At 43.9% G+C, this 15,516-nt stretch overlaps 1 protein-coding gene across 1 annotated transcript; it reads left to right on the forward strand.

Annotated features, from left to right (window-relative positions):
• The first annotated feature begins 906 nt into the window (after nucleotides 1-906).
• On the forward strand, nucleotides 907-13,239 carry BMP2 (bone morphogenetic protein 2). The gene is made up of 3 exons (XM_069548041.1): nucleotides 907-2,128; nucleotides 3,309-3,658; nucleotides 11,545-13,239. Exons 2-3 carry the CDS (start codon nucleotides 3,316-3,318, stop codon nucleotides 12,387-12,389), a joined length of 1,188 nt encoding a protein of 395 aa, XP_069404142.1. The 5' UTR covers nucleotides 907-2,128; nucleotides 3,309-3,315; the 3' UTR covers nucleotides 12,390-13,239.
• Nucleotides 13,240-15,516: the final 2,277 nt, after the last annotated feature.

Consider the following 15,516-nt stretch of genomic DNA (forward strand, 5'->3'; position numbering starts at 1 on the left):
CACAGACCTGCCGCTGGGATCTGGTGGAAGTGGGTGGGGCAGAAGGTTCTAAGGTCTCAGACCAGAGCTGTTCCGTCCCCTCGGCTCACACTGTGCCATTATTTTACCTTCCTCTGCAGTTGCTAATGGCCTGCCCCTGAGCTAGGAGAGATAAATATAAGACATGAAGTGATTTCTACAGTAAAAAGAAAAAATCCCTCTCATCCTCTCTTCATACACACACACACACACACACTCTCCATGTTGCTCATGTCACGAATAGCAAAAAGAAATCCATTTCATACAGACAAAGTTATAGAAACATGTGCTTTGGTAGCACAAATTTACGTATACGGATATATTTATAGACACACACGTGTATATTTGTGTATTACACATATATTTATTGGAATAAAAGAGCGCATTTATATAAATAAATTTACATATGTGAATGCATATGTCTGTGAATGCTAAAGTGTAAGTTACACGCAAATCCAATCTCTAGTTTTCTTTTAATTCTCCTCTCACCTCGGTTAAAACACAGAAGAGTGTACCCCACGCCTATGCCAAGATGCTTTGAAACTTGGTTGAGTTCTTCTCTAATCGTCTATTACGGAGTATCTTCAAACTGAAAGCTAAATAACGGGCCAGGAGGGGAAATAAGGTCCGACCTGGCATTCGTCGGGATTTCGTCCTGGTAGTCCCAGCCAGGGCCAGGCGCTCCGACGGATCCCCCCTTTGAGGGCAGGGGCTGGAGGCACGAGCGCCCCCCCGGCGGCCGCGGGTCCCCGCCCTCGGCCCCACCCCACCGCGGCTGCCCCGGCTGCCCGGCTAGCCGTCCACACCCCTGCACACTGCTCCCGCCCGCTAGGGGATCCCCGGCGAGCCGCGCCACCGAGGGGGAGGGTGTTCGGCCTGGGCCGGGAGGGAGACGGCAGGCGGCGTCCCCTTTAAAAGCCGCGAGCGCCGCGCCACGGCGCCGCCACCGCCGCCGTCGCCGCCAGAGTCCTCGCCCCGCCGCGCCGCGCTGCGCCCGGCTCGCGCTGCGCCCGCCGCTCTTCTTCCCACACCCTACCCGAGATTGGCAGCTGCCGCCAGACATCAGCCGCCGCAGGCTCCGCCGCCCACCGAACTACCTCGGGGCGAGCGCCTCGCGGATTACTGGGGACTCAGAGGCACCCGAGCCCGCAGACCCCGCGCGGGTTAGAGCGCCCGGCAGTGCGCGCCGCTGCGCCGTGGCCTCGGCTGACCGGGCCGCGCCGGAGCCGAAGACCGGCGCGCTGAGCCCGAGCGCCGCGATGCCGACCACCTCCCACCGGAGCTCGGGGACCTGGAACGCGCCGACCGAGGTGTGATCGGACCCCAGGCTGGCCACAAAGGGTACAGTGGCTTGGCCTGGGGGCGAAGAGACCGAGGAGAGAGTGCAGCCACCCGCCTCGGCGGCCCGATACTCGGCTCGACTCGCCGGAGAATGTGCCCGAGGACGCCGGAGCGCCGGAGCCGCGGTGGTTTCAACTGGCTAGCGCTAATGGGGGTGCGCTGGAGGAAGGCAGAGTGATGCGGGGGGGCAACTCGCCTGGCACGGAGATCGCCGCTGCGCCCTTCCCCGGACCCGGCGTCGCCCAGGATGGCTGGCCCGAGCCATGGGCCGCGGCGGAGTTAGCGCCGAGCGCCCAACCCTCGTCCCGAGAGTCCCGGAGCCGGCCCGGCGCGGGGCCACGCGTCCCGCGGGCGCTGATTCCTAAGGACGACGACAGCACCAGCTTTTCCTTTCTCCCTTCCCTTCCCTGCTCTGCACTCCTCCCCCTGCCCGCTGTTGTTGTGTGTCAGCACTTGGCTGGAGACTTCTTGAACTTGCAGGGAAAATAACTTGCGCTCTCCACTTCGCCCCGGTGCCTCTGCCCCAGCGGACCAGCCTCACCGCCTGCGAACCCCGCCGCCCCTGCCACTTCTCCGCCGGGCCCTACCCGAGACGCCGTTCCCTGCGTGCTGGGAGGGACTGCCTGGCCGGCACCCGGGAGAAGGAAGAGGCGAAGGAAGGGAACCCGGTCCCCGCGCCAGGTCCTTCAGCCAGAGCTTTTTCCATGTGGAGACTCTTTCAATGGACGTGTCCCCGCGTGCTTCTTAGACGGTCTGCGGTCTCCTAAAGGTGACAACGTGGGCCGGGGCTGGGGGTGGGCGCGGGTCTCCCGCGGGCGCAGCAGCTGAGCCCCTCCCGGGGCCAGGCCTGGCGGGACGTAAACAGAACAGGTCCACGTGCACCGAGCCGCTGAGGGGATACCCACATCCTACCGCCCCTGGCGACCTTAGGCTTTGCCCTCCTGGCTCGCACTCTTCCGCCCCTCCTCCCTCCCTCTCTTCGGGATTTTATTAGGGCTGTTAACACATGGATGATTTTTTTTTTTTTTAAGTTAAAGAAGTCCCTTCTAGAGGGTGGCCCGTGGATTTCACCCGTTAGCTGCCAACCTATACGTCCTGCCGTTTTAACTTCAAGTTTCTCCCGGAGAACTGCTCTCTCTACTCAGAGCCGCGTCCCATTTAGGAAAATATTATACTTTGGGATTCTCTCGGGTTTTTGTTGTTGTTGTTGTTTTGTTTTCTTTTTTACCAGGAATGCAAGGGGGGGGCAGTTATTTCGTGCCACCTTGAACTGACACGTGAATTAATAGATATTAGCCATCTACCTAATAGGAAGATACTTGTGTATATTTACTGCATAGGAGGGGGCGAGGGGAGGGGGGATGGAGTAGCCTGCCCTGACATTTCTGAGGTTAGGTTCGGGTCACAGGTTGCGAGTGATTTCGGATGTTGTGTCCTTGAGTTTACTGGCTCTGGAAGTTACAGACCCTGTGTGTATCAGGAAGTTCTATACAGTGCCTGTAAGGAAGTCACATGCACCATTTGTGAGTGTTTATATGCAAGTGAGCGCTGTGTGTTTGGGTTAGGTTAGGGTACGGAGGAATGTGAGACTAAGCGGTGGTTTTCCCAGGTTCCCTATACAGTTGTCAGCGTGAGTGTCGCAGGAAAAAAAAAAAAAGTGACAGTCACTGACGCAGCGTGGGGTGGGGTGGGGTTGGGTGGGGTGGGGGGCAAATCTTGACGGGTTGAGAATGGGATGGGAGCGGGGAAAACCCATCTGGCTCAGGAACTAGGTGTTTTTCCATTCTCCCAAACGTTTGAGCTTCAGCTCCTCAAGTATCCCCGCGAGTGTTGTCAGCCAGGTGGGCACCCTGGAGGAGGAGGCAAATGGACGGAGCGGGAGCCCGCGGGGGCGGAAGGGGTGAGGGCTGGGCGGGAAACTCCGTGACTAATGTCGGCCCTGTCCGCAGGTCGACCATGGTGGCCGGGACCCGCTGTCTTCTAGCGTTGCTGCTTCCCCAGGTCCTCCTGGGCGGCGCGGCCGGCCTCATTCCCGAGCTGGGCCGGAGGAAGTTCGCGGCGTCTGCTGGCCGCTCCTCATCCCAGCCTTCGGACGAAGTCCTGAGCGAGTTCGAGTTGCGGCTGCTCAGCATGTTCGGCCTGAAGCAGAGACCCACCCCCAGCAGGGACGCCGTGGTGCCCCCCTACATGCTGGACTTGTACCGCCAGCACTCGGGCCAACCCGGTGCACCCGCCCCGGACCACCGGCTGGAGAGGGCAGCCAGCCTCGCCAACACAGTGCGCAGCTTTCACCACGAAGGTGAGGCGCGGGGCCGGAGCTTGGGGGCGGAGACGGGGGCGGGGAGTCGTACGGCAAAGCGCCCCGCCGTGGGCAGACTGCAGGCATCCCTGGCAGGGCAGCTTGGCCCGGGCGCTGCAGACATTTCCCTGTTTGTAAGAACCTTTCAGAACCTGGCTTTCACGCACTGCCTGTGTGGCGGGAGAGCCAGGGATTCCCTTTCGGTAAATCGGAACTCTTTTCCTGGCTTGGAGCCAGAAGAGCGACTCCTCCTCCAGGAACTGGAGAGAAATCAAATGATGGGGAAGATGAGGGCAAAAGGCATGCCCCTAGACTGCGAAACGTGTAAGAATTCCTTAGGAGAAGAATGAGAAGGAGGGGGGCAGATTGGGATCTCTTCATGTCTGTTTGGAAGCCTTTGCTCTATAAATCTGCTTCTCTTGCTTAAGCCAGGGTTTTAGGCATGACAGCGCCAAGGGCAAAATTTTCAGAGATAGTATTGAAAAATCAAAGCCCAGGGCCCCAAAGTCTAACTTACAGTAGATCTGGGCCGGGTTTGGAAGATTTCAAATCCCTATCTAATCCTCGTGGGAGATCAATTCCCCAATCAATCTTACTGTTTCCACAATGACTTTCTTGTCTTCTGCTTAAATCTGAGATGAACTTCCTAACAGAGACAAGGCTAGCCTTCAGATGAAAGCTTTTGCAGCAGCTAGCTGCTTGTTTTCCTTTTAGTGCATTGAAATGTGATTTTTTTTTTTTCATTTATGATACTGGATGTGGTTTTTCTAAGGTAGGGTATTTCTGCTTGTTTCATCAGAAAGGCATCTAGTGGATTTGAAATGTCTTAGAGCAACTTTTGAGATCTGTTATACCCAAGTTCTTAGGGCAATTACTCAAAAATACGTTCCACTGCAATTCTTTTTTTTACACTTTTAAATGCTCCTTTGGCTTAACACATTCTAAACAGAGCCCAGGTTCCTTCAAGTTCTAGAGGAGGATCCAAAGTTGTATATCACAGAGCAGCCACTTGTAGAATATTGGAGAACTAGGATATAGTTCCCTTTTTCTTACCTTGCCCTGCCGAGGTGGTTGGTTTCAAGTGGAAATCTGTGCTCTGATATAAGCAAATCAGTAGTGTCACAGCCAGGCATTTTCTCCCAGTGTGGAAGACTTACACTGTGAGAACAGCAGTTGATAGTGGGAAGGGGTTGTAAAGGCAGATTACATTACTTCATCAAGGCAGCTATACCTAATGAAGGGGACATTGAATTGATAATCAGTTCGTTTCTAAGTGAGATGCTCTCTGCTAGCAGAAATTAGGTTTGGAAGGAAGAAAGGTCTCATGTTACTCCTTCATGTTTCATCTACTGAAAGCACAAGTTGTCTGTTGTCATGCAGAAATGTTTTTGTTCATGTCCATTCTATCATCATCACCTTGGAGTGATTATAGGTCCAGCTCATCATTCCCAACTGATGCTGATTAGATTTGTTTTTCTGGATAGAAAAGTAATACAAATTGCTATTTTGGCTACCTCTCCTGGAGATATAGCAAGGAAATCATTCTTTATTTTTAAGGCCAAGAAGGTACTGTGTGTCTCTTGGAACTTAAAAAGAAGATAGATCATTTAAAACATCTGACACCTAAAAATACTCAGTTGCATGACGATCCCATCAGTGAAGTCTCCATATTTCTCCTTCCTCTTGAAGTGCCTTGACCAAATCTAAACAAGCAAACTTAATATAGTGCATTATTTTAACTTAAATAGCATACTTGAGCTTATAAGTCAGAGTTTATGTCTTTAAACATGTTAAGTGTTATGTGCCAAATAGTACAGAAGTTACCAACTTGCTTAAAATCAATTTGTAATAACTTCAGATTTTAATGCAATTAGATGATAGAAAAAAGCTATGTAATGTTTGCCCCAAATTTTAACAAACCCATTTCTTTTCTTGTTATGACTAGCATATAATCAGTATGCTACAAATTGCCCTTCTTTTGAAGACCAGTTCATTTTTGTATAACCCAGAATTTGGTTTTTGTAAATATTCTTGTTTATAAAACATCCATGCGTGATACTAAAAAGTCTTTTAATAAACATGTGATTAAGGCTTAGGGTTTAAGAGCAGAATTTGGTTCCTAGAGTCTTCATAGGTGTTTATTTATTAAGGAACCAAAGGATCTGATTACAAGAATTACCTGTTGGTTTTATTTGTGGGCAGGATCTGGGTGATTTGCTGAAATACAAGACAAGCAATATCATGGTGGCATTCTTTCAACCAGTGTGAGAAGATAATAGATCCGCATCATAGGTGCTCAGACACAGAAATGATCAGTTATCATTTCTCCTATTAAGCTTTCTCTAGTACTTTCTACAGTGGCTTTTATTTGGGAGAGTCCAAGTACTGCAAAACATTTTCTTTTTTCAAAGTTGTTAAAAAGTACTTCAGTCTCATAGGCCTTTCAGAACTGCCACTGAGGATAAAAAAATCACTTTTTTAACTGGAAAATATTCTATGCTTTGCTTATAGTTAAAAGCACATTGAAACTGGTTGACTTCATTGGCCCTGCAAAAAAATCTTTATTCTTTCCTGTCAGATTGGAATATGGAAGGACCACATGCTTGCTCTCCAGACTCTGAAGACACAGTTTTCTTTTTGCCTGAAATAACTGAATTATTTGCCTCTATGACTAAAGCTTTGAATTAAAGATTAACCTTCTTTCTACAAATGTAATTTTCCTGAAAATACCCAATTAAAAGGAAAGTTCAGGAAACAACTACTGCCCTGTGAAGGAACACTGATTCCCAGTTTGAACACAAATTCCCAGTACAACCAAAGGATTTGGGCACATATACCCACCAAACCAGTATTCACCTGGAGAGGCTTCCCAGGTGTCCCCAGGTATTTCAGTGTCAATAGGAAAGGCTCCCTTTATGTGGAACAGGCATTCTGTTGGGAAATGCTCATAGATGGAGCCTTTGGTGCCCAGAGAGTTCTTGCACTAATATTTTGCATGCTTTTTCTTTTTGAGTGGTTCTTCTCTGTTCCCTGTTGATCCCTCCTCATTGAGCCATTTTGTCCTTTTTTTTTTTAAAGACTTGACCTTTTGTATCTTTCACCAGGTAGGCAACTTATAATAAGAGGACCCTGGATCATTCCACAGGTGTTGGAGTTAAGGGTGTGCAGAGGCCAAATCAGAGTTAGTGAATGTGACCATGTTCTCTCTTTTAGCTGCCATCTCCTTTGTTGTCTTTAATTTTTAACTGACTCATTTGAACCTTTTGTATTTAATCTTTTTTTCTCCTTGACGCATTAATTTTCTCCCTTTCTCTGTCTCTCTTTATCTATCTATATATCTATATCTATATATAGAGAGATATAGATATTCTTTAATCATTATTTTATATTTTGGACATGATTTTTTTTTTATTCTCCACTACTTTAATTTTATTTCAGGGCAATAACTTCCAACCTTACTGACTAGCTAGAACATTTGCAGGTTTTCATTGTAGTTTTCTTAATGGACATTTTTTATTCAAAGATTGTTGCAAAATTCTCAAAACGTAATGACAACTCACTTTTTGCTAAAACTCATCATACTGTAGGAGAAAAAGACAGCCACAGAATATCAGTGGTTCCAAACAAGATCTGTATGTCCCAGTGCCTGCCACTTTACTTTTCTGCTTATTTAGTTCTGTCTGCTTCCTTCATCATTTCTATTCGTTTACCTGGGACAGAACTCACCCTGTGGATATATTTGTATTAAATATAAATCTGCCTCTGTTGGTTTTGACTTTTGCTTGAGTTTTTGACTCCTCCCCCATGTTAGATGGTGCCATCTAGTGGCCAGAAACCTGGGGCCTACAGTAGGCTCAACTGCATAGCTATGCACTGTGACGGTAGGAAAGTCACATAACCTCTCTGAGCTCCACTTATTTCATTTACAAAATGGAGCTGGTAACAGTTTCTCTCTAATTGATCTGTCATAAGGTAATTCATATTACCTTGGTAATTCATATTCTTCCCTGGTCTAGGGAAGAGGAAGTCAAAATGAGCCTAGGCTAGCTGTGGGAATTCAGTCTTATCTTTGGATTATTTTGATATAGATGAATAATTGTCAGTGTAGATGATTAAGTTAGAACTTTGCTTTTGGGAGAGAGGTTGAATGTCATTTTTACCTTATTTTCTCTTACTTTCCCACATTTTTGCGGCCATAGCTCCATTTATTTGATTAAGAATTTAGAAGTTCAGGGACTCACATCTAAAATAGTCTGGAATCCTCAGATCCCTTGGCAAGTGCAGCTTATTCAATAAAGATTATTTACATATACCTCAGAGAAATGTACATTGCCTTCTTAGGTAAGTGCTCCATTATTTTCAGAATCCCCAGGCTTGATGTGCTGATTTGTAACTTTACTTCATTTCAAAAAGTTCAGATATTTTTCTACCTTCTAGAAAAAAATCATGTTCCCTTGCAGATCAAAAGAAGAGGGTACCCTAACTTTGGTCAGTTTTCCTGGGTTTGGGAATTCCTGTGAGCTTCTGACGTATCTCTGTGACCAGAGTCTGTAGTCAGGGGCCTTGTTGTAGAGGCCTTTGAATTAAGAAGGGATAGTGGTCTGGTTGGAGAAGGAAATGGCAACCCACTCCAGTGTTCTTGCCTGGAGAATCCCAGGGATGGGGGAGCCTGGTGGGCTGCCGTCTATGGGGTCGCACAGTCAGACACAACTGAAGTGACTTAGCAGCAGCAGCAGTGGTCCGGTAGGGATTAGGTTGACTGAGATGAAGCTGCAAAATTGGAGAAAGATCTTCACATTACTAGATAATTAATAGTATAAGTTTTTTCCTTTGCTAAGTGAGTCTTTTGCCACTTATACCTCCAATGAGATTTTGGAGCACCTGATATTGCCTTTTAATAGGTTAAATCCAGTTGAATTGTGGGAGTTTTATATAATTCAGTAATACATTGGTCTTTTGGAGGGTTATTGTTCTATTTGGGCTTCCCAGGTAGCTCAAGGTAAAGAGTCTGCCTGCCAATGCAGGAGACACCAGTTGGATCCCTTGGTTGGCAAGGTCCCCTGGAGGAGGAAATGTCAATCTACTCCAGTATTCTCATCTGGGGAATCCCATGGGCAGAGGAGCCTGGTAGACTACAGTTCATGGGGATGCAAAGAGCTGGATATGACTGAGCATACATTCATTATTGTTCTATTTAATGCCTCTTTTATACCCATCCTCCTTTTTTCATTTACTTGTTTCTCATGCTTACCTGAGAGATTGTTCATCTTCTTCCTGGCTGTGTGTGTTATTTCTCTGGGCTTGTTTGTCAATACAGGTGTTCCACAAAGGCCCCGGATAATGTGCCTTTCCTTCCCCTCTTTAAGAAGAGCCAGAAACTCTTATGTGTTCTGAGATCAGCGAAGTCAGTTGCCTGGGGCCAGGTCTGGCTTTGGGTCATTGTGTCTAGAGGACACTGCTGATTTTTACATCACTGCTGTTTTCTCTGGTAGCTTCTCTGCAGAAAGTGGAAACATCAGAGGGCTCCTGAATTGCAGGGGGATAAACACAATCCTTGATATTGGAGGAGGGCTCTCGTTGATTGGTGGGAGGGTTATTTTAAAATAGTGCCTGGTCTGAAGTACCATTAGCCAGGCAGCAGAGTTTAGAGCTCTCCCAAAGGTAGCCCTACAGGTGTGGGTTCAGTTCAGTTCAGTTGCTCATTCGTGTCCGACTCTTTGCGACCCCATGAATCGCAGCACGCCAGGCCTCCCTGTCCATCACCAACTCCTGGAGTTCACTCAGACTCACGTCCATTGAGTCAGTGATGCCATCCAGCCATCTCATCCTCTGTCGTCCCCTTCTCCTCCTGCCCCAAATCCCTCCCAGCATCAGAGTCTTTTCCAATGAGTCAACTCTTCACATGAGGTGGCCAAAGTACTGTAGTTTCAGCTTTAGCATCATTCCTTCCAAAGAAAGCCCAGGGCTGATCTCCTTCAGAATGGACTGGTTGGATCTCCTTGCAGTCCAAGAGACTCTCAAGAGTCTTCTCCAACACCACAGTTCAAAAGCAAGTGTGGGTTAGTCTATGTCTAAGGAGAGGAGCTTTAGATCTACTCATCCATGGCTTCAACTCTTAACTCCTTGGCCAACACTAATGGGTTCTTCTGTTCATCTTTATATTATTTAACAAAAAAGGCACTTTGTTTCTGACAACTTATACTTGAACATGAAAAGCATTCTTTAAAACCTTTAGGCTCAAAGGGCAGTTCCCCCAGCTTCCAGCATTCCCTCCCCTGGGAGCTGCTGGAAATACTGAATCTCAGGCCCCACCCCAGACTCACCAGTTGAATCAGAATCTGCATTTGAAGAGTTAAGGTGTCCTAGGTGATTTGCAAGAAGGTTAAAGTTTCCAAGCATACCATTAAAACATTCCTCCATAATTTAGTGTAAACCACCCCTGTTGACCTTAGCTTGCAGTAATGACTGTTGCTTTGATGATGAAGGTTTATAAGGTAGAACCTTTGAGGAAATGATCTGATTATTCTTTGCTAAGATATCTAGATTTTGTGAACAATGAATAGCTATTTGGTTTAGGAGAAATACAACCATAAAATTAATGAAAAATGATTTCCTCTTACGGTGATGACATGGAACTATGGCTAAATTGATTTTGCTGGCACTCAGGTTGGATCCTGAATGAAGCAGGTAAAATTTGGTGACAGTGAAATGACAGGATGTGGTAAAGCTAGAAGAAAGTAAACCCAAATATCTCAAAATTCCAGTGCTATTCACTATTAATTTAATAATAATGTGTACTTTTTATGAATGGCAGACTAAACATTCAAGGTGCTATGTTACATTGTTTGTTCAAAAAGCAGTACTTAAAATTGAAATTCTAGAATTTTAAATCAGGAAGAATTTTCTACACATAGCCCACTTAAATGACTATTTTAAAATAATGATATTAGATATAAAATGATTATTCTGTATTTAGATTATCTCTTACATCATGAATATCATAATGACATTTCTGTAGATTTTCATAAATTTAGCAGGAGGTTTGTCTGTATCCTGTAGCCTATTATTGGGTGTTTGTTTGTTTTGTTTTGTTTTAAGATAAATGAATTATAAATAGAAGAGAATCATTTTTTCCCCAAAAACATCTGAAGTGAGATTTTTATTTTTGAGGTCATAAGGAGGTTAGAGAACAGACAAAGTTGGGAAGTTAACTTCTCTTGAAATTGTCCAGCCTTAATTACTACAGTGTCCTAGTTCCACCCTTACGTTTCCAAAGAAGCAGATCCCTTGTAAATGCCTTTGTTTCTTGACTTTTGAGTAAAATAGTAGGGTGTACTTTGCAAAATGTCATCGTTGATGTTGAGTTTCAAAGTCTTTAATTAGGAAACTGAAATCTGTATATCGAGATTTGTAAATCATCTAAATTGCAGAGTAATGTTTTAGAATACCGCTTAAGGGATTGACATTAAAGCCTTTTTCTTTTTAAGAAATGCAATAATTTCCTCAAATCCTCACTCATTAGGCCTCTACTAACTACAGTGCTGACTTTTTTTTTTTGCCCTAAAGTCTGTGAATTCCAAAGAAATGCTTCACCATTCCCCCCATTATTATAGCCACCTGGAAGCAGTATTCACATATTAGATTTTTTTAAAAATTACAATGAATTGTGAAATTTTGTTTCTTGGTGTGTATATTGACATAAATGTACGGAAAAGGGAGGATCGTTTCTTTATCTAAAGGGGAAATTGTAATTTTCTGGTTGCAGACGTTACATGGGTTGAATCAAACCCTGAAGTGATGTTTATAAATCCTTATATACAATCAGACTGTCTTACTTGCCTTACTGAACACTTTTTCTTTTTTTCCACTTTTTCATATCAAATTAGAATCTTTGGAAGAACTGCCGGAAATGAGTGGGAAAACAACCCGGCGATTCTTCTTTAATTTAACTTCTATCCCCACTGAGGAGTTTATCACCTCAGCAGAACTTCAGGTCTTTCGGAAACATATGCCCGAAGCTTTGGAAAACAATAGCAGTTTCCATCACCGAATTAATATTTATGAAATTATAAAACCTGCCACAGCTAACTCCAAGTTCCCTGTGACCAGACTTTTGGACACCAGGTTGGTGACTCAGAATGCCAGTAGGTGGGAGAGCTTCGATGTCACCCCCGCCGTGATGAGGTGGACCGCCCAGGGGCTCACCAACCATGGGTTCGTGGTGGAGGTAGCCCACCCAGAGGACAGCCATGGGGCCTCCAAGAGGCATGTGCGGATTAGCAGGTCTTTGCACCAAGATGAGCACAGCTGGTCACAGATAAGGCCCTTGCTTGTCACTTTTGGCCACGATGGGAAAGGACACCCTCTCCACAGAAGAGAAAAGCGGCAAGCAAAACACAAACAGCGGAAACGCCTCAAGTCCAGCTGTAAGAGACACCCTTTATACGTGGACTTCAGTGATGTGGGGTGGAATGACTGGATCGTTGCGCCGCCTGGGTATCATGCCTTTTACTGCCACGGGGAGTGCCCTTTTCCCCTGGCTGATCACCTGAACTCCACGAATCATGCCATTGTCCAAACTTTGGTCAACTCAGTTAACTCTAAGATTCCCAAGGCATGCTGTGTCCCAACAGAGCTCAGCGCCATCTCCATGCTGTACCTTGATGAGAATGAGAAGGTGGTATTAAAGAACTATCAGGACATGGTTGTCGAGGGTTGTGGGTGTCGTTAGCACAGCAAAATAAAATATAAATATATATATATATTAGAAAAACAGCAAAAAAATCAAGTTGACACTTTAATATTTCCCAATGAAGACTTTATTTATGGAATGGAATGGAGAGAAAAAAAACACAGCTATTTTGAAAATATATTTATATCTACAAAAAGAAGTTGGGAAAACAAATATTTTAATCAGAGAATTATTCCTTAAAGATTTTAAAATGTATTTAGTTGTACATTTTATATGGGTTCAGCCCCAGCACATGAAGTATAATGGTCAGATTTATTTTGTATTTATTTACTATTATAACCACTTTTTAGGAAAAATAGCTAATTTGTATTTATATGTAATCAAAGGAAGTATTGGGTTTGTACATAATTTTCCAAAAATTGTAGTTGTTTTTCATTTGTGTGTATTTAAGATGAAAAGTCTACATGGAAGGTTACTCTGGCAAAGTGCTTAGCACATTTGCTTTTTTTTGCAGTGCTACTGTTAAGGTCACAAGTTCAAGTCCAGGAAAAAAAAAAAAAAGTGGATAATCCACTCTGCTGACTTTCAAGATTATTATATTATTCAGTTCTCAGGAATGTTGCAGAGTGGTTGTCCAGTCCGTGAGAATTTACATCCTTATTAGGTGGAATATTTGGATAAGAACCAGACATTACTGATCTAATATAGAAACCCTTCCCCTAACCCTTAATTTGCAGAAAGAGTAAAGCAAGACCAATAGAAATAATTAGGAAAACGATGAACCTACAGGAAAGTGAATGATGGTTTGTTGTTCTTTCCTAAACTAATGACCCCTTCAAAGGAGCTGGACTGGCCAAAGTATTAAATAAAATATAAGATTTCTTCATTATTGATATTGTGATCATGTATATTTAAAATTGATATCTAGTGGCCCTCGTGAAGAGTTGGAAATCAATTTGTATTTCACTTTTACCTCACCTGGGAGCTCTTTATGCTCAGAAGGACTCAATTTTCTAACTTTGCCCCCCACACAGCAAAATTGTTTTCTGCCTACCCCAGTTCTCTGTTCCATCAGCTTGTTTTTCTTTCTAAGGTTATGTGTTTAAACACATTTCTCCAAATGTTAAACCTATTTCAGACAATAAATATCAAAGTTCTTTCATTTCATTCTATAAAGACCAACCTGCAAGAGAAACGGTGCATGTGTACAGTGTTCACAAAGTTTCCTTACATTTGCTTACATTTTTGCTTCTGAGGCTACTCATTTTGGAGGGAGGTAGGAAGAGGCAAGGAGCTGTTGGAAATTTGCAAACAGGTCATGGGCTAATTCTTAGGAATTGATCAGTGTTTTAGTATTGTACATGCACTTCTTTGGAGCAGGATGATTTAAGAGAAAACCAATGCTACAAAGTAGGCAAAACCTGGGGAACCCAAGATAAAGTTTCAGAGATGATATCCCATGCAACTGAGGCAATGATGCCAAAAAATTAGAAAGGGAAAGTGTCTAACATCAGCTTCTACAAGGTCATCTGCCAACTGGACTGAAGCCCAAGCAAAATGAAGTCAAATTAGGCCACTCAGAATGAACATTTACAAAGGACAGGGGTTCTGTGTTCTGGGTTGAAATCAGACCCCAGGAAGGGTTGGATGGGTATGCTTATATGGCCAAGGGTCCCACCACACCTCATAATTTCACTTGAAGTATTTTAAGGTCAATTTCTAGGACTTTGTGTCACCTCTGGTCCTACTGTGATTGATAAGGTCTTGTTCTAATTTCCTTTCGTAGCTCTGCCTTGGGATTGGCCAAACAAAAGAGTATATTAGTAAAGGAACACTGTCATCATCAGATTCTTCTCAGGAATTAACCTGTGATGAGCATGTTACATTTTGGATTATGTTTTGGGTATGATAGGTTTGACCCTGTGTTTTGAGATTATATAGGCAGATTTTTTTTTTTAAAGAAAAGTAGTATTTTTGTTGTTGTTGTTTAGCCCCTAGGTCATGTCCTACTCTTTTGCAACCCCATGGACTGTAGCCCACCAGGCTCCTCTGTTCATGGGATCTCCCAGGCAAGAATACTGGAAGGGGTTGCCATTTCCTTCTTCAGGGGATCTTCTCAACTCATGGATCAAACCCACATCATCTGTGTCTCCTTCATTGACAGGTGAATTCTTTACCATTGAGCCACCTGGGAAACAAGCTTTGAGATTATGTAGATCATGTGTTTTTAGAAAAATTACTACAAGTTATCTTTTACTCCTTCCACTTTTAAAATCTTTTAGTTTCTTTTTGTCCCTATCCTATTGCTCTTGCACTCAATAGAAGGCAATATCATCTCTGTCCCTCACACTCTTCTTCCTCTCTTGCCGTGGACGTGAGGGGCAGGCTGCACAGTCTTAACATCTTGAAAAATAGTAATCCATGTTTTGTCATTTCCAAATACTCCAGATGACAGTGCAAAAGTATATAGCCCAAGAATTTCCATACATTTGGCAGTTTCATCCCTTCTTATACCTCTGCTTAATTGGTTCTGAATTTCATAGTAAAAATGATTATCAAGTGTGTTCTCTTGCATAATATATATGTGTAAATATATATAGACATATATATGTGCAATATATGTAAATATGTATGTGTGTGAATATATATGCAAATGTGTAAATACATATAAATATATACACAAATATATGTGTAAATATATATAGACATATATGTAATATATAAATATACACACAAAGATATATGTGCCAAGTATTACATGTAGGTAGATGATGGTATTTTCAGTTTAGTTCCTGAGATTTTGTAATAGTTGAGGACTCTGACCCTCTTGGCAGTTCAGTAGAGAAACAGAATATTCTTACATATATTCTACATTCCTACAGACATTTTGGCTCACATTCTTCATTCTGAGAAAAAAAGAAATGTCATAACTAACCCCATGACACTGAATGTTTTCAGTTTTCAGTTTTCAGTCTCTATTCTGTAGGAATCTTTGAATCCTTTTAGAATTGGCTTTCAAAAAATGTAAGTTTCTGAATTTGGGGAGATTACCTTTCAAAATTGATTAAGTTGTGTCATCTGGTTTTGTGCTTGTCTGGGCTGTGTCTGCTTCCCTGGCATGGTTTTAACTTGTATGGCAGGTCCAGATAGCTCTGTTCATGTTTTG

This window comes from Ovis canadensis, chromosome 13, assembly GCF_042477335.2.
Source record: "Ovis canadensis isolate MfBH-ARS-UI-01 breed Bighorn chromosome 13, ARS-UI_OviCan_v2, whole genome shotgun sequence".
Lineage (NCBI taxonomy): Eukaryota > Metazoa > Chordata > Mammalia > Artiodactyla > Bovidae > Ovis > Ovis canadensis.